We start from the raw sequence: 27982 nt of genomic DNA on the forward strand, positions 1-27982 counted from the left end.
TTAGGGCTTCTAATGTAATTTAAAGAGAGCATTGCATTGAGCAAAAAATAGTTCACCTGTTTCTATTTTCATTTCTGAAAAGGTGACAACATTCAACCAATGAAAACCCAAATAAATGCAGTAATATTTTATTGATGCAAAGGATTTTGAAAGTAATAAAATACAATATCAGAGCACAGCTTGAATTACTGTCAGTACATGTCAACAGTTGCTCCTCTGTTGTCAAAATGTGATTGTTTAAAACAGGTGTTCACAATGCTAGCATGCACTCTGATTAACAGATCAGAAAACGGCACATTCATCACCATAAAAACCCTTTGAGTCATTTATTTAAACCTCACTGTGACTGAGGTCTGTCCTCTAAGCATTTTACTGGTACAGCTCACATTTGCTTCCAGTAAGGCCGGGGTCAGAGGTCAGGGAATGTTTCACCTCCAGCTGTCCGGGTTCCCTGGGTCGGATAATGAGTCCAGGAGATGAGACGGTCCTGGTCCCAAACCTCAACCTTCAGGGGGAGATGTGTTTCCACCTTCAAAAGAAAATAAAAATTAAAAACAGGAAGTTCTTTAAGTTGTAATGCTAATCTGTTAAAACTAATCTATAAAAAATTCACACAGCCCAGACAAAACTCTCAACAGGAGAGAAAAAGGACAAATTGATGCTGTTGTTCATCAGGTGATCCAAACTGATCTCAGACTGTGAGCTGTGCATCAACCCAGGATTCAGCAGCTCTGATTTGACCTCCGTTCAGACAGAGTCCCCAACATGGTGCGCTGGCGCTGACGTCGTCCACCAGGTCATGACCCGGTTCCAGAGGAGCAGCGTCGGTCCCGATCTGCAGCAGGAGGCTGAGAGGAGAAACCCTGAGTCCAAACAGGACGGCATGGCTGCAGTCTGGAGCTAAACGAGGAAGAGAACAAGATCAACCTGAAATGATTCAAGGGCAAAATCAAACTATCATGACATGGTTTAGACAGGAAATTCACCAGGAACCAGTGATCAGAACTAAATCAATTATAGATCAATACATTTGGTTTTAGACACTCGTCCCACCGTAAGGACAGGTTCTTATCTGTTGTAGCAGAAAAATCTTTCAGGAAATCAAATTTTGTTGTCAGCGAGGAACGTTCAGATGATTCAAATGCAGCAGTAAAAGTCGTATCTTCCAGTGATAATAACTTTTATTTTCCTGATTCCTCATGTAAAAACAGCTTCAGGTTGTTTCATATCCTCAGTAACTTACAGCTGCTGATCCTCTTCCAACAATCAAAACCAGATTCAGGAGCACAATTAATGTCTGAGCAAGACGAGCTGAGGACCCGTTTATAAAGGATCCAGAGACGAGGGACCAGCGTTTCCATGGAGACAAGGAGGGTAAAAAAAGAAAAATACTGAAAATGGATAAGAGTTTACCTGGAAAAGTGTTGTGCTAACTTGGTTAATAATTACAGCTGATCAGCCAATCTTAATATGAGTTACTAAATTCAGAAAGTTCAGAAATGAACTGAAAATAAAAGTGTTTTTTGTTGAATCCTGGTGCACAAAGTGATTTGTTTTGTTTCTATGGTTTATGCTGCTGGAGACAAAGACCAGCTGTTACTGTGCATGTATTTATAGAAATAATTAAACCAGACCTTCAACCTCCTTGGGAAAACTTATGATGACTTCCATCTTCCTAGAAATTACATAAAAGTGAAACCAAATGTATCCAGAGTCTGATAAAAATATTGTGTAATCTGTTTCCAGGTAATTTTTCTTTTTTCAGTGAAATGTGATGAGAATTAAAGGATAATAATAATTATTATTTTCAGTCTTAAAGAGAGATTAATGTCAAAATATTTTTATTTTCTTCTTCCAAGAATAAATTATTTCTGAACTTTTTACTGCTCTGACTTTAACAGATATTTAACACAAAGTTTAATCACTTCCTGTTTCTGCTCAGCTTTCTAAACTGTAAAATATCTGAAGTTGGTTTAAATTGAAAAGTTTCATGAACCGTTGATTTGGGTTTAACTAATACACACACAGGCAGACCTCTTTTCAAACTTAATGACTTTTCTAGTTGATAATTACCTTTTACTTTGAGTTTTTAAACTGATACATTCTTTTTTTCTTTGCATCTATTTATTGCTTGTCCAGCCTCCTTGTAATTGTCCTAGTTAAAACCCAAAGCAGAAAATCAGCTGTACATTTCAGCTAAAGAGCCAGAAACAGACAGACGGACGGACGGTGGGCTCTGGGAGTGAATCTGACGACCAGCAGAGCGCCTCCTGGCTCCGTGGCTGTGGGTTTGTTTTCCACTGAAGCTCCAGTTTGCTCTGGATGAACGGCTGAACTTTTCAACTCGTAGCTGGGGGAGTGAGGGATCCCCAGAGATAAAAAGGAGATGGGCGGAAAGGGTAGAAACAGAGGAATAATTTGAAAATCAAAGACGTGGAGAACGAAGGACGGAGATGGAAACGTTGAGGATGAAGGACCGGAGAATCTGGGGTCATTTTCAGGTCACGTCTTTCTCAGGAGGAAGTGCTGCAGAACCAGAACCGTCTGTCCAGAATGACTTCCTCACCAGCTCATAAGAATCCCTTTTTATTCAACATGTCTCCCAAATCTGCTCCTCTCTGACTCTTTAAAATGTTACGTAACTGTTTTGTGTGACAAAGGAAGCTGGAACTAAGTGAAAATAGATTTCCTTAACTTGTCAATGAACTGTTATGAATCAGATTCCCAGCCTGGATCTTCTGAACCAAACAAAACCCGTCTAAAAAAGTGCAGAATTGTAAAAGATCTAAAACAACAAGACATCGTTCTCTGACCTGAAGAAATTCAACAAGAAACAAATTCCCTGACACCCATCAGGCTGGAAGAGATGACAGAACATGAAAGATGATTTTAAGGTTGTGGGAGTCCAGAGAACCACAGTGGGAACATCTGCAGCCCCCACTGCCTCAGTAAAGGTCAGAGGTCATGAGCCAATATTAAGAAAGACAAACGGGGCAAATTGGGAAGTTCCCAGTAAAGAACCACTGCTGACGTTAAAAAGCAAACAAAATGAAACATCTTAAAGATCCTGAGACTTAAAGGAAAATATTCTGTCTGGTGAAACACGGTGGTGGCAGAGTGATGATCAGGGGCTGCAGCAGGATAAAGATCCAGATCACAGAACAAAAATGAACCTTTTGATGTTCATATTTTAAACTTTATTAAACCTGCAGGTTTGAAATCTGATCAGTGTGGCTAAAAAATGTGAAAAAGCAAAACAACGTCTCTCCACCATGACATGAGAGACTCACTGAAAGCTTTTTACATGGAGAACGGATGAACTTCATTCATCTGTTTGCCCTTTAAAAAACATTAATTGTGTTTATTAGTCCAGTCATTCAAACATCCGTCTGGCAGCCATGAAATTAGTTTTTATCACAAACAAACACCAACAGATTGTTGATCTGGTTTCCATTCCACCTTCATCCCTGCGGTTCCTCATCGCTTGTTTCTTCCTCCCTGAAGGTGTGAACTACCTGATCCAGAGTGACTCCTGAGTGATGGGTTCATGAAAACACGTTTCCTCAAACCCGCTCCTGAGCCGATAACACTCTGCTCATTTATTTATACAACAAAACTCTTGTTGTATAAATAAACAAGCTCAATAACCAACATGGACAAAAGTCAAAAGAGAAGCTGGGAGGAAACCTAACATGGAAAACAGAGATGCAGACAGGCCCATTCTGTCGAGGAAATCGATTCCAGCTCTGAAAATCCATTTCTGTTGGGAGAAGCTCCCTCTGACTGGCGACCTTTTTGGGGATCCTGAATGCAGAAATAATCGCAGCTCCTCTGGCAAGCGGCGGATCGATGGAGAGCGCGCTGACAGTCCGACTCCGGTTGAATGCGTCTGACGCGTTCTGACAACAGGCTGCTTTCCCAGAATGCATTTTACCTCCACAGTTTGAAAGTTTGAAACTCCTCCACGGCAGAAGTTGCAGAAGCTGCAGCTCTCTGCTGCACTTTAGTCTTCGCTCTCAGACTTTAATCAGCCAGGCGTTGTTTCATGATTCGGTTTGTGGCTCCAGGCGACTTTTTCAAACATTTTCCTAACATGACTGGAGACCAAAGCTTCAAAGTCAACAAGGAGCAACAATTTGTTGTGATCTGTGGCTTTCTGATTCTGCTTCTCTCCCACATCTTGTTTTTCTTTTCTTTTTTGAAGCAAATCAACTCTTTTGTTGACTCGGCTTCAGTAAAACTCAAGTAGGTCATGTAGTGAAGCTACAGAAAACTTGTTTTCAGTCAATCAGTGGTTGGTTTGGTTTCCCAGACTGGAGTTTGTTCTCCAGAGGAACCAGTTAATCATGTTAGCATAATCTCTCTCAGGTTCCCGCCGTGGATTTGATTTTCTCACTGCGAGATCCTGCAGAGTTTCCTGACTCACTTGTGAAAGCAGCTTGACTGTTGCTTTGCTGCGAATGTCTGCAGGATAATTGTAGGTGTCAAGTGGTTGTTGAAACAGTCGCAGCTGAAACTTTATTTTAAGAAAGTTATTCAGCAGGAATGAACTAAGTCATTAAAAAGACAATAATGTGGATCAAACCAGAGATTTATTCACCTCGTATCAAACTGTTTCTTACCTTAACGCAGGAATTTATCTGCGGTTTTTATTATTGAATTTTCAGGCTTTGAGGTTCACACAGATTTAGATCACTGTGCCTTTAAACAAATTAATAGAAGAGATGATTATGTTTGACCTTTTCAAGAGTCTGAAAGGTTAGAGGCCCAACTTTAGAGATATTTCAATGCAACACCTCAAACACTTTATTGTGTGAAACCAAAATTAATCAGCCAAGATATCAGGAAGGTAAATGTCAACCTAAAGTAGTCTGGGTTACATTTCCAGACGCCTGGAGGTTTCAGGCTCAGTTTTACAGAACTATAACCAGGATAAAAAGTCCAGCCATCAGACAGTAACTGAGAGATGAGCTGGAAAAAGAGTCACTTTCCCAGTGAAACCAGTTCTGACTGGAAGAAGCCTTTAATCTGAAACCAACAGGAAAAGACAGATTACAGTTTGCAAATTAAGGACAAAGACCTTAATGTTTGCAAACACGTCTGTCACCATCAGTGCTGTGAAGTACTGGGACGGCAGCATCAGGAGGGACTGGTGCACCGCGCAAACTGGGAGAGGGAACCAACATCTCAGGTCTAATAAATATGAAAAGGAAATTTACGTCAACATCTGAAAAATATGAAATGTTGCTAAAATAATTTGGCTCATAAGGATGAAACAAAAACTCAGGAGATGAGAGGATGTTGAGTTACCAAGGCGACGAGATTTTAATATTACAAAGATAAAAAGATTTTATTTAGATTTTATCATAAAGTCATAAAACTGACGTGTTTCTTTTTCTCATTAATCAACTAATCAACGTCTGCAGTAAAATATTTAACGGTTCCCAGTTGCTGCTCAGTGTGTGATCAACCTGCAGGGTTTCTCTGTTTCTGTTGTTCTTTATTGAATCTTACTGGAGAACAAAAATCCTCCCAACAACTGATTTAAGAATAAAAGAGGAATCTGGTGTTACAACGTCCTTCAGTGAAGCCATGATGTCTGTTTAACCAAATATAAACTGATGTTTTAATATCTTGTTCAACAGGATCATTTTATTCTGCATTTAGCAAATACAAGTATTTTCTCATACTGACTGACGTAAAATAAAACCTTTACCTATTTTTCAGAAAAAGAAAAACTTGTCCAGTGTAATTGACTCTCTTTTCTCTTTATCTTGAGATGTTTGCAATGATCTAAAACTGTGCGCTGTCAGCTCCTCGGCGGGTCTGGAGGATTAACTCAGACGGGAGATTTGTTCTGTTTACTGCAGAAGGCTCTTTGTGGATGGAAAGTAATTAAAATGGCAGCGCTTTCGGTGTGAAGGTGTGATTATTTGACTCAGAACCAACAAGAGGCTGTGGAGAACACCAGCCTCACGCTTCAACAACTTTGCTTTTCAGTGAGGACGTGTAGAAACAAGTAATGAGCAGATCATAGAGGGCAGTTTTCAGTTTTTCAGCTCTGAGTAGGAGCCAGGGATTATCGGAGGTGTGGGAGCAAATTGGCTCCTGGAGCGTGAAGACTGCGAGGTCGGCTAAAGTAACATCTCTTTTAGTGAAGCCACTAAGATGGAAAAATGAAAATGTTTTCATTTTGTGGAGTGTAAAAAGTGTCCTGGCTGTGAAAAACCAACACAGGAAAACTGAAGACGGATTTAACTGTTTGTAGAGCAGAGAGATGTTCTGCACTGAAAACCTGTTTCTGTTCAAAAACCTCTGAAATCTTAAAGAAAATCAAATCCAGTATGTTATGGTTTAGATAAAGTGTGCTAAACTCAATCAATCTTATTAAGCACTGGACTAGTTATCAGAAGAGTCAGAGGGGATATTTATGAATTAATGTTTGATAAACTCAACTTATTTGAATTTTGTGCAACAACCACCAAAATATTTAACTATATGTTACTCCTGAATGCTCATTCAGTTTGATAAATACATGCATTATATTCCAAAAGCTTTTTGTTGCCCATCCAAGTGATCAGACTCAGGTGTTCCTGCAGGTGAATAAAATGAATCCCTGAGACATGAAGGCTGTTTTCACAAACAGTGAAAGAAAGTTTCACCCTCAGGATCTCAGTGATTCCAGAGTTTAACTGTCCAACAAATCCAGTCTGGAAATGTCCTCAGACAAATGGAAATGTTTGGGAACGGCAGCGGGTCACCGGGTCGGCGGGTCGGCGGGTCGGCGGGTCACCGGGTCGGCGGGTCGGCGGGTCGGCGGGTCACCGGGTCGGCGGGTCGGCGGGTCGGTGGAGCCTGACGCTCAGGTTTCTTTCTGACTCCTCAGTTTTGGCCCGTTTGGTTCCACATCCCTCCATCACAACCAGCAACAGGCTGAAAATGACCCAGAGGTTCTGATCAGCTTCCCAGTCCAAAACGGGTAAATATCCCGTTCAGGTTCTGATTTGTGTCCAGACCAACCGACTCCTTTCAGTGTGGAGGAGCTGCAGCCCGTCGGTTCAGGGGGTTCTACTTCCAGTGGACCAGAACCAGAACCAGAACCAGGCTCTGATTACTGCAGATGATGTTCTCTCCCAAACTCCTGCAGCTCATCTAACAATCAGAACTCTGCTCCTCTTATCACCTCCTGGTTTCCCCTCCTGACCCAGAAAGTTTTCTGTCCAATAAACGTTTTCAGACTTTCAGTTCTTGTCAGGAATCGTTTCCTCCTGCAGGGTCTCAGTCAACCGTAACGTGACAGAAAGCACACGAGCTTCCTTCTGGTGTGTGGAAGATGCATCTACATCTATATACTTCAATCTTAAAATGAAACCCAGGGTGGCTTAAAGGAGTCTGAGTAAAAATAAATCTACCACCACTGATCACAGGTTCTGAGATTTGGATCAAATGATGACATGAGACAAAACCTGAAATCTGTCTTTGTTTTCATCCTTCATTCCTCATGAAGCGTCTTCAACACCGCTGACAACCCGGTGAAGACCCTGCATCCCTCCATCCCTCCATCCCTCCATCCCTCCATCCCTCCATCCCTCCATCCCTCCATCCTTCCATCCCTCCATCCCTCTGTCTGCTCTTTATTTTAAAATCTGGTTTTTGGCTGCAGAGCTGATGAATAAATCCTTTACAGCAGGCTGACTCACGATGAACAGAGAGCCTTTTTTATTCTGCTGTCCTGATCCAAACCGCCCACACCTCTGAACCGAGGCATTCTGCTCTCAGCCAGAACGCTGCTGAATCCCTCCAGTCATTGACCAGATCATTTCCATCAACCTGACGCAAATGGAGCAATGCCTTCATTCAACAGATCGGCTTTTACTGCCACACTAACACTTTGCAGGCGAAGTGGTGGAAACAGGAGAGGGAGACGGCGCTCACAGAGCTGCTGCAGGAAAACGCTGCGGGCTGGCTGCATCCTCCGAACAGCAGGGGGCGACGCGCTGAACCAACAACACCAGAGGTGACTGATTTAGAGACAAACAGGAACCAGAATTTTATCAGCTTACTTAGTGAAAGAATTGTTTTCCAGGGAGAAAAGCTCAAGTCTCAACTAAAGACGTGATTTATTGAGGGATTTGTTTAGTTTGACTCTATAATAAACCACAGAAACATTTTCTGGTGGATCCTAACCTTCTGTTTCCTGCAGCTGTTTTATATTTAAAGACAAACTTGTCTCTTCTCTCTCTCTTGTGGTTTTTACAGTGAAATAAAAACATCTCTTAACCTTTATCCAGAGGACTGTGAGACCTTTTAAACACGTCCAATGAATTTATCGGGGCTCTGCTTTATGAGCCATGATGTAACAGAGCTCAGGCCTCCGGGTCGAGGCGCAGAGTCAGAGCTTTCATCACACATCTTTCAGCCATAATTCAAACAATTATCCAGAGGAGCTGCTTGTGTTTTAATTGCAAACTGAAACTGAGCTTTTAAAACATCCTGAAAGCTGGAGAGAAACCTGAGTTTAACACACGAATCAGACAACTGGCCTGAAGTCAGAGCTGTTTTCTCTGAAAGTTAATTAACCAGCAATGTTTGAAAAACCCAAAAGGCACATTTATGTTTTTCTAAAGATGTTTTCTTCAGTGCCCCAAAAGGCCAGATAAAAGAAACACACGGCCTGCTTCTCATTCTGTGCCGCTCTGCTCTTAATAAAAACCCGATGGCCTGAAAGCAGCTTAGAAAAAGTTTCATTTTCTTGTCGGCACAATAAGAAAATACGTTTCCACTCACAGTGGATGAAGGATTCATTTGACAGGTAAGTACTTTTTGAATGACTACTGGGGATTTTCAACTTTAATACGGTTGAAAAGGCAAAAGGTGACATTAGATGTGCAAATCCAAGTTTCTTCTATCGACTCTGGATGCTTGGAAAAAATACAAATGTTTCTGTTGTTAAAGCTTTAGTGATTTTAAAGACAGAGGAACTGAGAACGACTAAAACTAAAATAAAAAACTAGAAAATCTCTATATTTCTGTTTTCTGATTGATTTCTCAGATTAATAAACAGAAATAATTGTAGAAATAAAACAACTTAATACAAAGAATACACCGAAGGTATTAAAATATGCAGCAGAGTAGATTTATAAGAATGTATGTTTTGTTTTTCGTTTCACTCTATAAAAAACCATAGAAACATTTTCTCTTTCTTTCAGGTCAAAGGTCGTTTCCTGCAGAGTGTGTATTTTAAAATACAGATATTTTTTCAATATTTTTGGGTTGATATGGAGCTGGTGGTAACCACTGATCAATGAAGGTCTTAAATACAGAAGAAGAGTAGCAAAGGGAGCAGAAGAGCTAATCATAGGTGAGTGGATGCAGCTGTTGAAGAGAGCAGCCAGAGGCGAACTGAGCCGGCAGTCAGAAGGAAGATAAACAGATTAATGATCAAAACAGAAATAAAATCACAGTATTGATCAAAAGATTAATGTTATGGAAGAGATTTTACACTTTTAGCTCAGAGACCAGCTGCTCAGTATTCATGGATAACACCTACATGTCCTCTGATTGGTTCTTCTCTACGGCGATGTCTTCTGATTGGTTCTCACCAGTGATGTCAGTAACGCCTTAATTTGTAACGCGTTACTGACGTCGGACCACTTTTTTTCAGTAACGAGTAATCTAACGCGTTGCTATTTCAAATCGAGTAGTCAGACTACAGTTACTTATCAAAATCATTGTGCGTTACTATCTTCTTTTGTAATTTAATCGTATTTCCTCTACTCGTCTTGTCGAGTGACCGACGTCTCTATGCGACAGAAATGTTAAAAATGGAGGGAGATGCGCATTTTGTTGGTGGAAAAACTGGAACTATTTTCAGTTTCTGCCGCCAAGTCCGATTATTATAAACGGCTTTGGGCTTCATTTTTTTTAAAGTCGCTTGCAGATTTAATGAGCGGCGGGTTGCGCTTTTTGGGCTCGTTTTTGAACGTGAAGTTGCTCATTTGGGTTTGAAATAAGCAGAGACTCATAATAAATCCCAGAATTTGTCCGTCATTAAGGTAGTTTTACTCAGTCTCTCCTTGTCCATCATTTCCAGGATGATCCGTCCCGCTGTGTCTTTGTTAATGTCAAGTTAATATATTACCTCTGAATGACGTCGAGCTTCACGTTGTGCTCCAGAAAACTGCAAACATCGAGACCAATATGAACAATAAACGTGAAAACAACCACGAATAAACGTGTCCGTAGTTGGCAATAGTTATAATGGCAACTTAACGCCACTATAATTATTAATATTAAGATACATGTCACAAATCTGTGCAGCCATCTGAGCTGTGGAGCTGCAGGAGGAACTCTGTGCGCAGTGACACCAAATGCAGGGCCGTAACGCAGAATCTGGAGTCTGGGGGTTTGGGGGGGCTTTAAAATCCTTCTTAGAGTTTTCCACACAACAGTGGACCACACAAATTATTCACGTTTTTTATTTTTTTTGTACAATCTCCTCTTCAGATCAACCTTATCAGTGGAGACACATTGTTGATGTTACCATTATAAAATAACTTACAATTAAGAATTGGCAAAGCTCAATGTGATTTTCACAAGAGGCGGAGCGTTGTTGTTAGCAGCTGCTGAAAGTAACTAAAAAGTTACTTTTAATGTAACTTAGTTACTTTCCAAATGAAGTAGTCAGTAATATAACTAAGTTACTTTTTCAAGGAGTAATCAGTAGTCCGATTAAAGTTACTTTTTCAAAGTAAGTATGCCATCACTGATTCTCACCCACGGCGATGTCCCCTGATTGGTTCTCCTCTAAAAGTATCAGATCAGGTATTTACTCTGGTGGTAGTGATGATAAACCACATGTCTTGTTTCTAAATTAAAGAACTGAAACACTTCTGGTGTGAATGTAAACCGTTTCTCTGGTGCTGATCATTATTATTCATAGTTTAAGCTGAACTCTCTTTTGTTGCTCTATTTGTCCCAAAGGTATTTTATTAATAAAACATGAGCTGCTGCTTTCATTTATTTATTTCTGCTGATTGTTTTTCCCCCTCTCTCTCATTAGTAATGCAGCAGCTCGGCTCACCTCTGATTGGCTGGAGGGGCTTCATCCCCAGGGTCCACTGGGATCCAACCTGCTTTGTGTTTCAGTGTTTGTGCATCTTGGCTGGGATGTAAAGGGCTGTGCGTTAAAATGCAAATATGCCCTACAGACAGGAAACAAATCTCAGCAGCTCAATCTAAACTCATGAAAACAAACAGCAGAGCAGAGCGAGAGGCTTTAGGAGAACCAAACAGGGAATGGACTCCACTCCATCATTTCCTCAGAAATTCACCAGCATTGTTGTATTCGTTTCAACAAAAACCTCCCAACGGAGCAAAAATAACAAGAACCAGATGATAACAATAATACTGCTATGATGACTGAATATTTGGAGGAAGTTTTATTGTCTGATAAAACACAGAGAAGCTCTGAACGAGTCCCTCTGAGGATTAACGCTCTCCACTCTGCTAACAATGCCAAGAAATTTAAAAAAACCAACTCAGTTTGATCAGACATCTGGAAACATCTGGAAATGACAAGAATGCTTTGAAATATTCTGGAAAACATCTGGAATATTCTGAAATATTCAGGCAAACCTGGAAGTTAACGGTTTAAAGGTCTGCATGAAAACAAAGATAGAAAACTGTTTTCAGACTTTATTTCCCATCACAGCAGATGAATCTCAGTTCGGCCTCTTCTGCTCTGAATCTCAGATTCTCATCTCACAAACACATGGTCGACCACTCATCCATCCATATGTTGCCTCATCCCTTCATCTCCAGTAAACAGAGACCTTTGAACTCCTGCAGTTAAGGTGGAGATCCACCAGATCCAGGAGGAGGAAGAGGATAAAGAAGACGAGTTTCAACTACTTACGGAGAAGGAGAGGTGTTCAGTCTGGCAGCTTTTTGAAACCTAAAGTAAAAACTCGTCTGAGCAGCTGACTGATGTTTCCCCCTGAAAAGCACCGACAGTTTCTGGTACCTCGACATAAATCACTACTTCCTGGCATGAACACCTGAAATGTTGCCCAGATCTTGAAAGAAAAAGCTGCTGAGACACAAACATGTTATAAAAGAATGTATTCATTATAATCCACAGGTAAAAATATCAAACACCAAAGTGTTAAAAAGTGTGGGTTGAAGGAACATGTTTCCTTATGAGTCAACGATTAAAGTGTGCCAGTTTTCAAGTAGGAAGACCTCAGGTTTTGGATGTGTGTGAAGGAAAGCAGTCTTTATCTCCTCTCCTGATTCCTGCCAGAGTGTGTCCGACGCCTGAGAGGCTGCAGGAGGCGAGATGAGGCTGATTGCAGCTTTCAGTATCTTCAGTAAAGTGCCGCAAGTCACACAGATTACAATCATCAACACAATGATCTCTGAATGACTGGTTCAGGTTGTGTAATCAAAGTTTCCCCAAGGAGGAGGCCAATCAAATGCAAATAACTAATTACAACATGATCCGACAGCCTTAACGCTCTGCACACTTCTTCCCACTGAAAGGCTGCAGTTCCCAGGGGCTTTAAGGTGTTAGCTTCATGCTAGCCTCTGATGGAGGCTCACATGTAAGGACCAATCCAAGATGGAAGCTGCTGTGGTTCAACGAGGCTTCCTGACCAGACAGTCAGAGTCAGGACAGACTGGACACCATTCAGACCTCCGATCATGTCAGGCTGCAGTTCTCACTGATCGAAGGCTTTCAAAACCTTGCAGATAATTTTACGTCTTACAGAGCAACACAAGGTGTCCATCCAGGTTTTTTCTTTATTTTAATAGTAAATGGGACAACAGAGAAGCTGGGAGACGCCTGATGCCTGGAAGAGGCCGTCTAATAAAGGAAGAGCAAGTCATGAAGCATAAATGGATACAAATTTAGAAAATGGTTTCTTATTTTTATATCTGGCAAAACATTTTTAATGTTTAAAATCAACAACAATCTGACTGCTTTACTTATTTCATTAATCATTATTGTGAGTTTGGTTTACATTTGAAAATAGTTTTTGGAAACATATTTAAAGAGAAAAATACTAAAAATATGTGTGGCCCCTGCAGTTTTTCATCTTGACATTTTTGTGTTACGACACGTCCAGCTCAGGACGCCAAACGTTTCATGATTTTTGAATTACATGAGAGTTTAAGCTTTACTCTAACGGAAATGAAAAACATTTCCCTGAACCTTTCATTTCAAAACTTTACCTTTAACCAGGTGTGCTGGTTCCAGCCTGGAATCTATTATGTCAAACTCAAGGCCCAGAGGCCAAATCTGGTACGCCATAATGTTTTTATGTGGCCCTCTAAGTTGTAGCAGGACATCTAAATAAAACCTTCACACTGAACCAGTTTTTGTGTGTAAACTGCAAAATTACATCAATGTGAGAAGATGTTCAATGAGTTAACTTTAAAAAATACTTCCTGAACAAATCGCTACGTATTCATATTTTATCAGTTTGTTAGTGGGTTCATATTCAGCCGGGCCTGGAGGACATTCATGATCTTGATTTGGCCCAAAATGTAAATTTGACGTTCCTGCTTCAGCAATGCTAACAGCTGATCAAAGCAGCTCTGGGTCATCCATCCAGACTGGAAGTTAGCAGTTAAAATCTTTACAGATTTTCATCAGTCACTCTGGTATCTCGTTAGCGGATTCCCAGTTTGTTCATCACTAGCGTTCAGTTGTTGCTGGAAGTGGTCAGACTCTTAATTAGACATCAGACAATGCTAAGTTATCTCCAAGGCTCCCCACGGAGCCGCTGAACTGACTGGGTCTGTGCCGCCCCGTGCTCACCGTCTGTGTGTGAGTTCAGGCATGATTATGTGCGCAGAACCAAATTATTAATGCTCCCTTGGCCAGCCGTGCGTCACATTGACTGACAAGTTTCCCACGAAGCTGCGCCAGAGGGAACGGGCGTGAGGCCTCAAATCTGACAGACTCACAGCAGCAGAAAAGCCGTCGCCAGCGGTAACAGACAGGACTGATTGTAGGAAAGTGCTACTGAGGGAAAGTGAGTCTAATAGCAGCAGGAGAAGAAGAAGAAGCTGTGGAAGTCGTTGACTGGAGGCAGAGCTGCTGCAAATCGTCAATAAGACGTCAAAGTCAATGGTTTTGACATGGATTGTTGGCTGGAAACAGAAAAATATTTTGCTGCTAACTTGGATATTCTGACTTCACAGGTAAACGAAACAGGAAGTTCCAGTTATTCAGATTTCTTTGCTGCTCAAAAGAAATCAGCAGAAAACCGAGAATCCCTTCACTTCTCTCAGGTTTCCTCTTCATCGCCCAGCAGAGTGACGGATGGATCCTGAGGCTGAAATATGGAAATGACCCGGCTGCAGCCCAGGGGGCCTGGCAGTCAGAGATTTATTGGAGCATCAGCACTTTGAGCTAAATTGGTGTTTTATCTGATGGCTCCAGCAGCCACTGCTTCTACGTGACAAGATGGGCTGACCCAAATGTTTATGCACCATTTAGTCAATCAATTTTCTGAAACACTGGAGTCCCATCATCTGTACTGAGGAGGCAGGACTGTCTGATTATACTGTCCTGTTATTTAGCTTCAGAAGATATTCAAGCTTTTACTGCCTGATTTTTCTAAACATGTTTTTTTTTCCCCAGGAGATTAAAAATAGAAATAATTTGTTACTTAAAAGCCTTTGAAAACATTTGGTAGATTTATATATTAAATGGATATGGAAGTTCTATACATTTGCACAACAAAAATCTTGAAAAATACAAATTTTTACTGCATTTTTAGTGTTTTACTGCTCAGTTTGTCATGATAATGACAGGAGTGAGGCTGGCATTAAAGAAGGTTTTAGTTTAGTCTAGTCACCATAAATCCAACCACATGTCATGATTAAAGAGAATCCAAAGCAGGAGGTTTAATGAAAAAGTAAAGAAATGACTTACAGCAAAGATCAACAGGAGACATGAGATCTGGAGACCAGGAGAAAGAAACAGAAGAAACCAGTGAAGAGCAACGAGGACAAACAGGATTAAATACTGGAAATGATCAGGGAACCGAAGAGGCTAATCAGGAGGAAGTGGAAGCAGCTGAGGGAGAACCAGGCAGAGGAAGATCCCAAATCTGAATCTGGAACATCTAAGGAATCTTAAAATACATGAAAATAATAATAAACAGAGTAGAAAACAAACAGAGGACTGAAACATCAAAGAAAAGACTCTAAAGTTTAATTATTTCTCACTCAGGCCTGAAACCATAAATATGTTTATGAGGCTATTTGGACACATTTCCCTCCAGAGGGAGTTTAATATCATCTTCTTTATAAAAAAAACTCTCCTTTTAATTAAGGAGGACATGTTAAGAAGTGACAGAGTGGCAGAGATAAAATATATAATGTAAAATCTACTGAGTATTTGATGCCTTTATGGGAGATAAAAACACTTTGATGCTGCTACATCCTGCAGTGGTTGTTTTGTTTAAAATGTTGGTTTATTTTTGTTCTCTCTAAATGTAATGATCAGATCAAACTGCTCTTCTGCTGTCAGATTAAACTTTCTCCTGCCACCTGCTTCTCAGAGGTAATGATTATTGCAGTTGATTGATAAATCTTCTGCAGCTCCTCTCTCTCCATCACAGGATTGATTCTGACCTTTTATTCTTGTTTTGAAGAACCAAAACCCAGCAGTTCAAACGCATCAAAAACATGATGTCCTGCATGTTTTATGGTTTTCAGTTAAATTGATTGGATGTTTTGTTTGAATCCACATCATTTTAAACTTTAATGACTCCAGAACAATGAAGTCTAGAAAAATACAAGTTTTCCAGACTTCACCTTTATTTAGATCAGAAAAGAATCTGTTGATATCTGACATTTATTTTGCTCCAACCATGGAAAAGGTTGAAGTTTTGTTTTAGCTTAGCATTTAGCTCCATCTTCCAGGATATTCTCACCATCATGGTACTTCCTGTGTGACGTTTTCCACCATCTGCCTTTGGACCAAAGACTTTCCTACAAACTCTCCAGTCTCCACTTTTCCTCTCCCATATTCACTCAACTACGGTGTCCCACAGGGCTGTGTGCTCAGTCCTCTGCTTCACTCATCCCAGCCAACCACAGCAACACATTTAATTAATTAGATAACGAACCACATCGACTGGGCCGCTAGAGGCTGATCAGATACAACCTGATGTCTGATGAAAGATCCTGACCAAAACCCAAGAAGTAACTTTGATTTCAGGTAGAAAATGAATGAAGAGTTTGTTAAAGGAACAAAGAAAGCTGAAAACATTCGTTCATGTCTGGTTATTTCTGCAGAGCCACAACTATTTATTGCAAAGATATTATTCTTGTTCCTTTGGCCAAACTGGATGAATTCTTGTCCATTATTTGTTTTAAGATATTAAGCAGGTTAGAGCTGTAAAAGTTGCTACAAACATCCTGATAATTAATGTTTTTCCTGCCTAAATGAAGGGCTGTCTGTGACAGAAGCAGTAAAACACTGATGGCGGAGCAGCAGGAGCAGGTTGCATAAAGATGAGGCCTGATAAACAGTCAGTGTTGATGGATGAAGCCGTCACAGGAGGAGTTCGTCCCACTTTAACAGAGCAATTAATGCTTCCCCACAGAGAGAAGAGGAGATCGCAGCAGTGATGGGCCGCCTCGCCGTGGGAGTCCCTGCAGGCTGGTAAACAGCAGCGGAGCGGCATCTCTGTTTGTGCTGGATGAGAGCCGAGCAGCACAAACAGGTGTTTCATTCTTCACCTTCAGCCTCTCAGCCCGTTTCCTTCAGTTTGGGTCTGAATCCCTGGATCTGGAGCTTTTTCAGAGATTGACACAGGATTTGGATTTGGCTGTGGTCACTGTTTGCTCTTGCATGCCTGGCTGTGGCTGCTGAGTTATTCATCGAGTCTTTGGTGTTTCGGTGGAGGTGAAGCCGATTACACAGCCGGGTTTTAAAAAAGGAGAAACGCTGCAGCAGGTTTCTGGACGGTTTGGACTTGGAGGATGTTTCTGCCAAGCAGGAGCTCCATGATTGCTCCCACAGTGACATTTGTTGTCACAGCAACAAATTAAATGCTAAGCTTCAGCTCAGGGAGAACGCATTTACAACTCATGAGTTAATTACATTCTGACACACACAGTTGTTCTTCTGGAACAACTTAAAACATGTGAATTCATCTTAAGATCACATTTCAGTGTGTTTCTGTCTTAGTTTCGACCTTGTCTGTAAGGATTTTTGGTTCTTTTTTCCACCCATTGCTGGTGGATCTCAAGTTGAGTTTCCTTTTTAGTTCAGATTGGGAGTTTGATTGTCCAGGGAGGATTGTGTAGATTTTGTGGTAAAACAACGTCTTATTTATGTGGCAGATAATTAGTGAAGGAAATTGTTGGGTTTATGGGTGGAATGTGAAACCCTGGTGGGTTTGGGTTAGGGTTTGGGTTTGGGTTTGGGGGTTAAGGTTTGGGTTTGTCTAGGTTGGGATTCTTTCCAACGATGTGTTTCTGTTGCTTTCATCAGCCTTCCTGTCTGAACTGAACTTGTTCCTCCAAAATTCCCTTGTTGATCCAGATGTTCTTCATGACTTACTGCTGTAAATGTTGGTCTGTGTTGGAGCAAAGAACCTCAGAGAGTTCCTGGATTTTCAACCAACATCCCTAAAGAGTTCATGGCTTCCTCCCTCGGAGTCAGGAGTGACTTTCTGCTTTAAGCCTGGTGAGCATCAAGCTGTGAGGATGTTTCTTTCCCCAGCAGAACCAGGGAATCTGCTTGGAAGTTTGTCTGGAGTAGAATGGTCTAGTCAAAGTCTAGACCGAAGTCTTGCATGTGAAAATTAACCACATCTCTTTATTCAAACTGATTGAGGTTGAGATGAGCTGCGAAGTACAGCCAAATGTTTCAGTATCTGTTTCTAATGTGATACGATGAAAATGAGATTTACCAAAACATTTTAAGTTTTTATTTACTTATTTTTGTCTAAATCTTCAAGCCAAGTTAGACACTTCAGATGACGACAGGAGAGCCTGAAGTTGGAGGAGGACAGATGGAAGTTGAATGGATTATAAAAAAATTATTTTTCCAGTTTAAAATGGCAGAAAGAAAATAAAAGATTTGGAGTTTTAATTGCGGGAAAAGGTGTGAAGTTTGGACTCAGCTGCTCTGTAAGACTTAAAAGTGATGCATCATTGTGGTTTTACTGTACAGTTTTGCTCCACATTGTGTCGGTAGATTGCATAAAATCAACAGAAAATTGGTCTATGCATGTATCTGTCTGTCTGTCCAGTTTCAAACTCAAACGTGGTTTCATCCTCCACAGATGGTTTAATAACATCTCCTGTTTGTTTCCAGCCGTTTAAAAACATCCAAGTCAAAGTTTTCCCTTCGTTCCTCCAGATTGATTGAGCTGTTTCTTCTCCGGCCTCCATTTCTTCACCAGCTTCTGCTTAAACAAGGACCCTTGAAAATGAGCTCAGCGTTATCATATTCTGAACCTTAACACCAGCAGAGCTAACGCTGCGGCTTATAATTGACTCCCACCTGCTTCAGTCATTATAGTAGAGAATGAAATTGGATTTTGGTGTTTGGTCATGCAGGTCTCTGTTCCTCCATTAACCCCGTCAGCTGAAAACAACCCGGCGTGTTTGGACTGAAATAAGACGTCTGTTTCTCTTCTTCCACCTCCAGCAGGTTTTAATCGATGCCTCACTGCTGCTGCTTCACACCTGTTGAGTTCAGCGCCGTCTGTCTGTTTAGTTCTCCAACACCCGGACAGACTGAGGGTGAAGCGATAATGGAAACGTTTGGAGAGGGAGAGTCCAAGGAACATTTCCATGTGGATAAAGGAGACTTAAAGGTTTATTGTTAGCTCCAGTGTGAGAGCAGTGAATATATAACAGGATGAGTCACCAGACAAACAGCAATCACTGCAGAATGTAAAGTCCTCAAACAAACCAAACTGGTGATCAGGAAACCGCCTGATCGGTTATTTTCAGAGGATCGCTGTTCACCCACGTGGTTTCATTCCACCGGTACATTTAGACAGAACTAAATCGTTTCCAGGAAATGCAGAGGGTCTTTTCTCAATGTAAAATGTAATTTTAATACAGCAGAGTATGAACTTCAATTCTGTCCAATCACAGCAAATATCATGTGTTACAGTCACTGGGTGTTCACCAGTGTTCCCACTTAGATCAACAGGCTCTTAATGGGGACAAAAACACAGAGTTAGATTAAACCAGATTATACCAGATGAAACCAGTTGAAACCAGTTGGAACCAGTTGAAACCAGTTGAAACCAGTTGGAACCAGATGAAACCAGATGAAACCAGATGGAATCAGTTGGAACCAGATGGAACCAGTTGGAACCAGATTAAACCAGTTGGAACCAGTTGGAACCAGATGAAACCAGTTGGAACCAGATGAAACCAGATTAAACCAGTTGAAACCAGTTGGAACCAGATGAAACCAGATTAAACCAGTTGGAACCAGTTGGAACCAGATGAAACCAGTTGGAACCAGATGAAACCAGATTAAACCAGTTGGAACCAGTTGGAACCAGATGAAACCAGTTGGAACCAGATGAAACCAGATTAAACCAGTTGGAACCAGTTGGAACCAGATGAAACCAGTTGGAACCAGATGAAACCAGATTAAACCAGTTGGAACCAGATGAAACCAGTTGGAACCAGATAAAACCACTTGGAACCAGTTGGAACCAGATGAAACCAGATTAAACCAGTTGGAACCAGTTGGAACCAGATGAAACCAGTTGGAACCAGATGAAACCAGATTAAACCAGTTGGAACCAGATGAAACCAGTTGGAACCAGATAAAACCAGTTGGAACCAGTTGGAACCAGATGAAACCAGATGAAACCAGTTGGAACCAGTTGGAACCAGTTGGAACCAGATGAAACTTGTTTTAAGTGAATAATTCCTTACTATTCATTTAAAAAGTATTTATTTCACTGGCAGATTAATGAATTTACAACAAGAGAGAAACAATAATCTGCCCGTGGAACCAAAACGTTTATAAAATCAATATTAGTGAAGTATTGACTGAAAACTGAATGTTTCTGAAAAGTTACTTAATTAGTTTTGTCTCATTTGAAGTGCAGTAAAATATTTACATTAGAAACTAAACCAAAGAAACTTGGTAGGATTTTGTGTTTTTGCTGTTTGGATAATTAGGATTGACAAATGATTTTCATTTAATAATTTAACAATAACAGATTTATTATTATTATTTTTAGTATTAAAACTAAATATTATGATACATTTAAACCATGTGTCAAACTGAAGGCTCTGGGGCCAAATCTGACCCGCCGTAACTTTTTATGAGGCCGTCTAAAGTTTATCAGAACACCTTCAAAATGTAAATGACATCACGGGTTGTGTGTGTTTTGCTGCAGGAGGGACTGGTGCACTTCACAAAATCAATGGCATCATCAGGATTCCCATTAGCATGAAGACAATAAAGTCTGCTTCTGAATCCCAAGAACAAAACATAAATATTCAACAAAACACATTTCTACTGGCATTTAGCAAATACAAATGAATTTGATCATCACAGACAAAAACAGGAGACATTTTATCTGATTTAATGAACATCTGCAGCTTTTATTCTCACTCCTCCACTCAACAGCTCAGAGTTAAAATGAATCCTGTGAGTTCATGAACCAGATTTAAGACACCAATTATAAATGTTAGTGTGTGAAAGTGTAGAGAACCAGACCCGTTAACGCCCCGGTGCTAAACGATGAGAATGTACTGAAACCAGCCGGTTCTGCTGGGTTTAAAATGTAAACAGGCTCTGGGATCTGCCTTCATCACGACGTGGGAAACAAACTGAACTGGATCTCAGGTTCTGTTTGCATGAAAGGTTCTGCAGAGAGTTTGTTCTCCAAGCCTGAGGACGTATCCGTCCTAATTAAGATCTGCTGAGATCAGAAAAACAACCGGAAACCAAATCTCTCTCACACACTCAGTGAGGTTTGGGCTTTTTACGTTTTCACAGCTGCAAAAGATTGAAACTTAATGTTGAGTCCATTTTTCTTATTCTAGTTGACATCAACTCTCACACCAAAGAGCAACTCACACAAGCTGACATGAAGGTTAGGAACCAGGAGAAAAGACGAGGAGACATGCTAACTGCTAACTGCTAACTCAACCAGGATCTTCTATTGCTAGAAAAAAAAAACATTTAAAAATGATCCTTCAGAGTGATCACCATGAAGAAAAAACTGAAAATACACTCAGTTTGATTCACCTCTGAACCACAATCCAGACCGATTCTGTACATTTTGGTTTCTGAACTCTAAGAATGCTAAAAAAAAAAACCATTAACTTCTATTATTAATTATTTATTATTATTATTAACTATTATTATTATTACTGTGGTAAAATGAGAATATCAGGAATGTTAAATATCTTCTCTCTCCTGGTGTCCAAATTAAACTCTTCTGACTCATTTCTCCAGAAATCCTGGTTCATTTGTCATTTACTGATAAAATAAATATTTCTGTTGTATTCTACTGTCTTTCTTAATGTTAAACTCTTTAATGTATTCCTTCTTGTTCATTTGGTTATTTTACTTTTCCATTATTATTCAGTTATTTATTCTGTAGATCAATACCTGTTTTTTTCTTTCTAACGTTTGTTTTTGTGAATAAAACATTTATGCTTCATGTTTTTCTCGAAGGACAAAAGTTTTGCTTTGAGGAAAATATCAGAAACTAAACCAGCAGGTTGTCACAACAGATGCATTCGAACTTTTTCAGGTGTACATATTTACACGGAGAGCATTAAAAGAAGCAGTGCATTGTGGGTATTCATCCTTAAACTTCCAAGTCATTCAAAAAAGTGTCCTTTAGATGAATTTTAATTAAATATTTTCCACCCCGATGAATGATTTTTATCCATTTTTTATGATTAATGACCAGAATTATTCAGGCCACATGCAGCTGCACTTCATCAAAGTCAGTCCAGTTTTCTGTTTTTGATTTCCATGAATGACTTTCAGCTTCTGACAGAAAGTGAGGAGAAAAGTGGAAGGATTTGTGTCCCTCTGTGAAGGTTGAGTTATTACAGAGTGAAGACTTTAATAATGGCTTAAGAAGGCCAAGAACTAAAAAAACGGAGAATATTTTAAGGTTTTTATTCCTAAAGAAAGAAACATTAATGGTTCTTAATGGTTGGACACCAAGCTTCCTGTCTTGATGGTTAGTTTGAACTCCAGTTCTTAGATGTGACCCTTAATGATGCTGTTTTAAACCTCTAACTGTAAAACTAGATAGTGACAAAACAAGCAACAATTTTAATTCAAATCACTTTTTTCTGCTAAATTACTGAATAAATGAACATCTGAGCTCAATGACAAAGATGTTGTTTATTATTTAGGTCCTTCAACCATCAGATTGGTGCAGTTAGTCGACCCATTAGAAATGCTGACTGAGACGCTCACATTAGCGTTAGCTGCAACATGATTAGCATTAAGATGCTAACTCATTTTAGCATAACTTGAACACAATAATAACGTTTCGAAGCGTCCAATCAGATTGAAGCAGAAATTAACCCTCAGTGTGCCGAGAAAAGCAGCTTTGTCATCCATTATGGAAGTTACACGTGCGTCAGATTTACCGTCGTACCAGAAACATGTAAATACAAAGGTTCCCTCTGGAGTTTTTTTAATGTATGAAAAATGCATTTAATTGCATTTCAATTTTTAGTACTTTAAAATCTTTCTAAGGTCAAAATTAATATTAAAAATTCCAGTCCTGCTGATAAAAATCATCAATTTTTGTTACTATTTTCAGAAAGCGATACTCGTTTGTTAATATTTCAAGACGTTGTTTCTTTTAATGATTATGGCTCACGGATGAGGTAACGAAGTGTTTTAGAAAAATTAAAATCTTCCATAAGATCAATAAAAACAGCGTATTGTAATCAGATCCAGCATCCAACGACTCCGAATCTTCAGGTTGGTGGACTCTTTGGTAAAATATCTGCTTTTTTAAAATTTTCTTTTTGATTTTTCTGTCTTGGAAGATGTGATATAAATCAAGCTTTGGTTACAATAACTCCAGAAAAAGTGAATAAAACCGGGTAAGAAAGAGCCAGGAGACGATGGTGTGCTTGACAATAGTACATCTGTTGTTGGACAACAGGTTGTGCTTGATTACAGTCGCTCACACAGTTCATAGTTACACACAACTTTACAATAATGAACTCTACAACATTACAGCCATGTTACAAAGCGGTTTACATTCACATCTGGTAGAAGGTCAAGCAGCATCTGTGGTCATCCTGCCACAAACCTCAGAATATTTCACATCTGCAGAGACAAGATGAAACGTTTCACTTTAAAAACGAGCAAAAACAGGAGTAAAAAAGAAATTATAAAAGTTTGACTTCCAGTCCTTCACACTGATCCAAAAGAAGGTTCATAAGTCTTTTTATGAACAACAAAAAGGAGAGAATATTTATAATAGCAACATGAAATAAAACTACAATAATTAAATGTACTGCTTTATTTACGGTGGCCCAGAAGGGTCAACAAAATACAAAAGCCACAATGAAAAAACAACAGCCAAAAGTCACGATCAAGTAGATGTAACTTTTGTTTTCGCATCACTTCTGTTGCAGCTCTTGGGTTTTCTTGACCCTTCTGAGCCACCGTAAAGGTTTTTATACAAAAAGCATAAAAGAAAGAAGAGAAACGTGGTTAACATGTTAGAATGGAGCCAACAAATAATCTGCACCAGGTCAGTTTTACAGTTTTAAAAGGATTTTTATTTTAACTCCAGTAAATTAAAAATGTAAACATAAATAAAGAAGATTCTGAGAAAATCTGAGAAAACAGATTTCAGGATGTAAACCTTTTATCAGTCTCTAATTAATAAAGTTTACAGATTTTATTTTTCACATTCAGTTAAAATTTTATTTCTGTTGAGTTTCAACACTAAATGGGTATTTATTGTATCTTTTACTATTATGGTAAAAGACTGTTATTTTCAATATTTTCTACAATATTTGTCTGATAATGTTATCAATAAATTTGAAAATATGTTAGATGCATTCATTTTGAGTTTTTTTGTTTAAAATTTTGTGTTTAAAATGTTTTATTTGAACTTGCCGTGTCATGCAGTCACAGCCATGCAGTCACTTAAAAAAAGACTAAAAATACATAATAAATAGTTTTTATCATAATCATGATCAATATCGTCAACTTCTAGTTGCTGTTTTCTTTAACTGTTGACATTTTGGAGACAAATGAAACAAAATATTCAAACATCATCATTTCTATAAACGGTTTTACTTTAGATCTTGGAAATATTATTTTTTGCAGTAATAAATCATCTCAACATTACAGAGTATAAATAAATGCTTTAGCAGTCTTTTGAAATTATTTTTGTTTATAATATTCATAGTAAATATTCATGTACTCACAGTTTCCTCCTGTTTTAGTGACATTGTGCTTTAAAGGATTCAATGAAAACAATATAATGTCTTAAAAAAGATAATGGTTCAACATCAAAGGCTCAAGGAACTAAAAATGAGCAAAACATTTAAAACTTTTTCTTTTATTAAATAATTTTTTTTAAAGTAAATTTTAAACCAAAGCACTTTGTGGTACAATATAATTATTTCAGCCAAGAAGACTCTTTAATTTCCATAAGAATAATTTGTAAAACACAAAGGAGTGAAAATGAAAAGATGAGTTCAGGAAAATCCGGCGATTCAGATTTATTATTTTTCTTCTGGTCACCTGAACTTTTCTTTTATTTCCCTCTTGTGTTTCTGAAACGCTGATTTCACTCCTTCATGTTTTAATTTTTTTATCCATTCATGATGAATGAAGCAATTAATGTTTCAACTCATAATTAAATCCATGGATGGAGCGAGAGCCGTTTAGAAATTAAAAGTCAGGCAGGGAGCCGTGGTTCTGTGTACAGCAATGATGAAGATTATTAAGGAAAACATCATCATCATCACCATCCTCATCATCACACAGCAGGTCCGATTCAAACCCGTTCAAATCCTCCTGATGTCTGAAGGTCACATTCGTTAATATTTAGATTTCACAATCACTTATCTTGATATTAAGTATTTTTATTTTATTTTTTGCAATAATTTATTTGGGCTTGTAGGTATTATGATGGTCGAGATCAAGAAAAATATTTTGACTTTTATTTTAATACTTTGTGCTGTTTCTAAAAATATAGATGTATGGGAAATTATTTACATATTTGTGTCATTATTTTCTGAAATAATTTATTTCACCTGATCTTGTGGGTGTAATTTCTGCCAACTTAGAAACTTTGGTGAAATATTTGGAACAAACACGTCAGGTTTGAAACAAAACAAATTTGATTTAACTGGTATTCATTCCCACTGGTTTACAGGGTGGAGGACGGGTAATGCTGCGGGCCTGGTTCTCTTTTAAAGGGACATTTTTGAATTTTTCAGTGCTAGAATGTGTCACTACATGGAAAAACACTGATCTATTTTAAGACGTCTTACACATCCTGATACTAATATATTTTTGGAATAAATAGAAAACTGATGACATTATTTTGAAATGTTACAAATCAGGAGTTTCTGATCGATACAAACCGGAAAAATCTCAATAAGCTGCAGAAAATGCATGAGGATAATATTGTCCAACCATCTGGATCTTTTAGGAAAAAAAATAAAAAATCAAGGAATGTTGTTCCTCTGCTTCACCTGAATGTGTTAACAACAGGATCAGAACAGGAAGTGGAACAAATAACAGGAATGATCCTGAAAGATCAAGAGAAGTTTTATTATTTCCTGTTGCTCTTCAAGCTGCCGGTGTCTCGGTAGCGTAAGGGTCCAATCAGCTCTGCACTAAAACACAAACATTTTCAAACCCTGGAAATAATCAAAAGCTCTCCAACATTCACGTTTCTTTAACAAGCCGGACCGAATCACAAATTTACAGCAGAAATGATCAGAACATTTTATCAAAAATGATGAAGTTGTGACTGGATCAGCCGGGTCGGCGTCAGTCTGGTTGAACATTCATGTGTTGGCAGAAAGCAGGGATCCTTTCAGCTCATTTTATTTTAAACACATTTTTCTTAAACCTTTTGTTTCTCCTCCTCCGTCTACAAAACAAAACCCTTCTCTCTCTCTCTCAACGTAATCCGTCTAAATTTGACCAGCTTCCACGTATCAAACGCAGAGGCTGCATGTTTTCTCAGCCTGACTGCAGCGGGACTTTAATAAGCCACTGGAGGTTAATGAATGCTTCACATGCAGAGTTCAGCCCAGCTCCCAGAATGCATCACCGAGCTGAACCGTTTCACTCATGAACTTCTCTGATGGAGATGAATTTGACTTGAACCGACGCCCCAGAGGACACCTCTTCCTCCTCCTCTTCCTCTTCCTCTTCCTCCTCTTCATCCTTTGGGAGCTCTCCATCATGTCGAGGTCACGTCTTCAAAGAGACGCCGCTTCAGTTGTTCCTCAACTCTGAGTCATTCATTCACTGGCTGTTCTTCTGTGACTCTCCCTCTGATCCTCCATCATTTCCATCTCCTCCTCTGTTTCCGGCTAATAAAATCTTTTGATCCTCGTTCTCTCCGGCTTGAGGAACTCCCTCCATCATCTCCGTCCGTTTTTCCTCCGTCTTCCAGTCGTCACACGTCGGTGGCGTTCAGGTGCGTGGAGACGGGGTCTTGCGTCTCCAGGACGATCATCTTCGCCCTGGCTGCGCCGGCTGCCCCTCCGCCGACGGGGTGGATGCTGTCCAACCGGCCGCCCCGCCCGCGGTCTTTGCGACACTTGAAGACGGCGAGGAAGGCGGCGCGGTAGTTCCGGTTCATCCAGCCGTACAGCAGCGGGTTGGCGAAGGTGGAGCACATGGCGATGACATGGAAGATGGTGTAGAGCAGGCGGTAGTCGCGCATGTCCAGCACGGAGCTGTCGATGTCGGTGGCCAGCTGGAAGGCGTGGATGGGCAGCCAGCAGACGGCGAACACCACCACCATGGTCACCAGCATCTTGGTGGTTTTGCGGCGGCGGCGGTGTCGCTCGGAGCTGGCGCTGCTGTTGACGCCGCTCTCCGCCGGGCTGACGTGGCCGCGCAGCTTGGACCAGATGCGGGCGTAGGCGAAGGAGATGATGGACAGCGGCAGGAAGTACTGCAGGATCAGCATGGAGATGCTGTAGAGCGTACCGTCCGTTCCTTTACCGGGCCACTTCTCCCGACAGAACTGTGAGGAAACAGAACCACACCATCAGTCCAGAAGGTTTCAGGAAAACACCAATCATCTGCAGGAAAGTCTGGAGAAGAAGACGCTTGATTTGAGATCATTTGGACGTTCTAGATTTTTAAAATCTTTGGTGAACTTTTGTATAGTTGTGGTAAAAACATGCTTACTTAAAAACATGACAGACGTTTTAAAGTTCCTTGTAAGGTTAACAGACTTGTGTCCCTGATGTTTGTCACTTTGTGTCAGGGAAAACCAGCAGAGACATTTTTGACAAATAACTGAGTATTAAAAGCATAAAAGATCTTCAAAAAGTGTTAAAAACTGTAGATGAAAACCAAAGACAGCAGGAATGTCCGTCTGTTCGGCAGGAGAACATACAGAAACAAAGGCTTGATAAAGACCATCAAAATGATTCTTACTCCTGATCCAGATGTTCTGTACGTCGGCTAAGATCGTTAAAAATTTCACTCTTTCATGAGGAAAGTGACACACATCAGCATCAGTTCCTTTTTTAAGAAAGATGAAAGAAAAACGTGAAAAAGTCAAGCTCTGCAGCATCCAGGTTGAAGAATTACACTAAGTGCAGAAATCCTCTGTAAAAGAGATAAAAGCGAGAATGAAGGAGGCAGCAGCTGGGAGAAGAGAAGAATCTGGGAGGAGAAAAGTCAGAAAAGGAGAGATGGAGGAAGAAAAGGAGCAGCAGGATCAAAGCACAGGATGGAGGGGAAATGTTTGCTGCTTAA

General features: G+C 39.9%; 1 protein-coding gene and 1 long non-coding RNA gene across 5 annotated transcripts in view; both read right to left on the bottom strand.

Moving 5' to 3' along the window:
- Nucleotides 1-230: 230 nt before the first annotated feature.
- On the bottom strand, nt 231-15020 carry LOC122821100. 2 transcript variants are annotated; one of them, XR_006368910.1, is made up of 3 exons: nt 14948-15020; nt 742-900; nt 231-529 (listed from the first exon to the last, which is right to left on the bottom strand). It is a non-coding gene; the product is annotated as an uncharacterized LOC122821100 (long non-coding RNA). The 2 variants fall into 2 exon arrangements; XR_006368909.1 differs by lacking the exon at nt 14948-15020 and adding an exon at nt 1244-1334.
- An 8058-nt stretch (nt 15021-23078) lies between these two features.
- npy2rl (neuropeptide Y receptor Y2, like) overlaps nt 23079-27982 on the bottom strand; it is a 52868-nt gene continuing 47964 nt past the window's right edge. For all 3 annotated transcript variants that reach the window (XM_044098813.1, XM_044098814.1, XM_044098815.1), the window contains exon 6: nt 23079-27239. In XM_044098813.1, the coding sequence (XP_043954748.1) occupies nt 26664-27239 (576 nt within the window). In that variant the 3' untranslated portion in view covers nt 23079-26663. The remainder of the gene's footprint in view (nt 27240-27982) is intronic.

This window comes from Gambusia affinis, linkage group LG18 (genome assembly GCF_019740435.1).
Source record: "Gambusia affinis linkage group LG18, SWU_Gaff_1.0, whole genome shotgun sequence".
NCBI lineage: Eukaryota > Metazoa > Chordata > Actinopteri > Cyprinodontiformes > Poeciliidae > Gambusia > Gambusia affinis.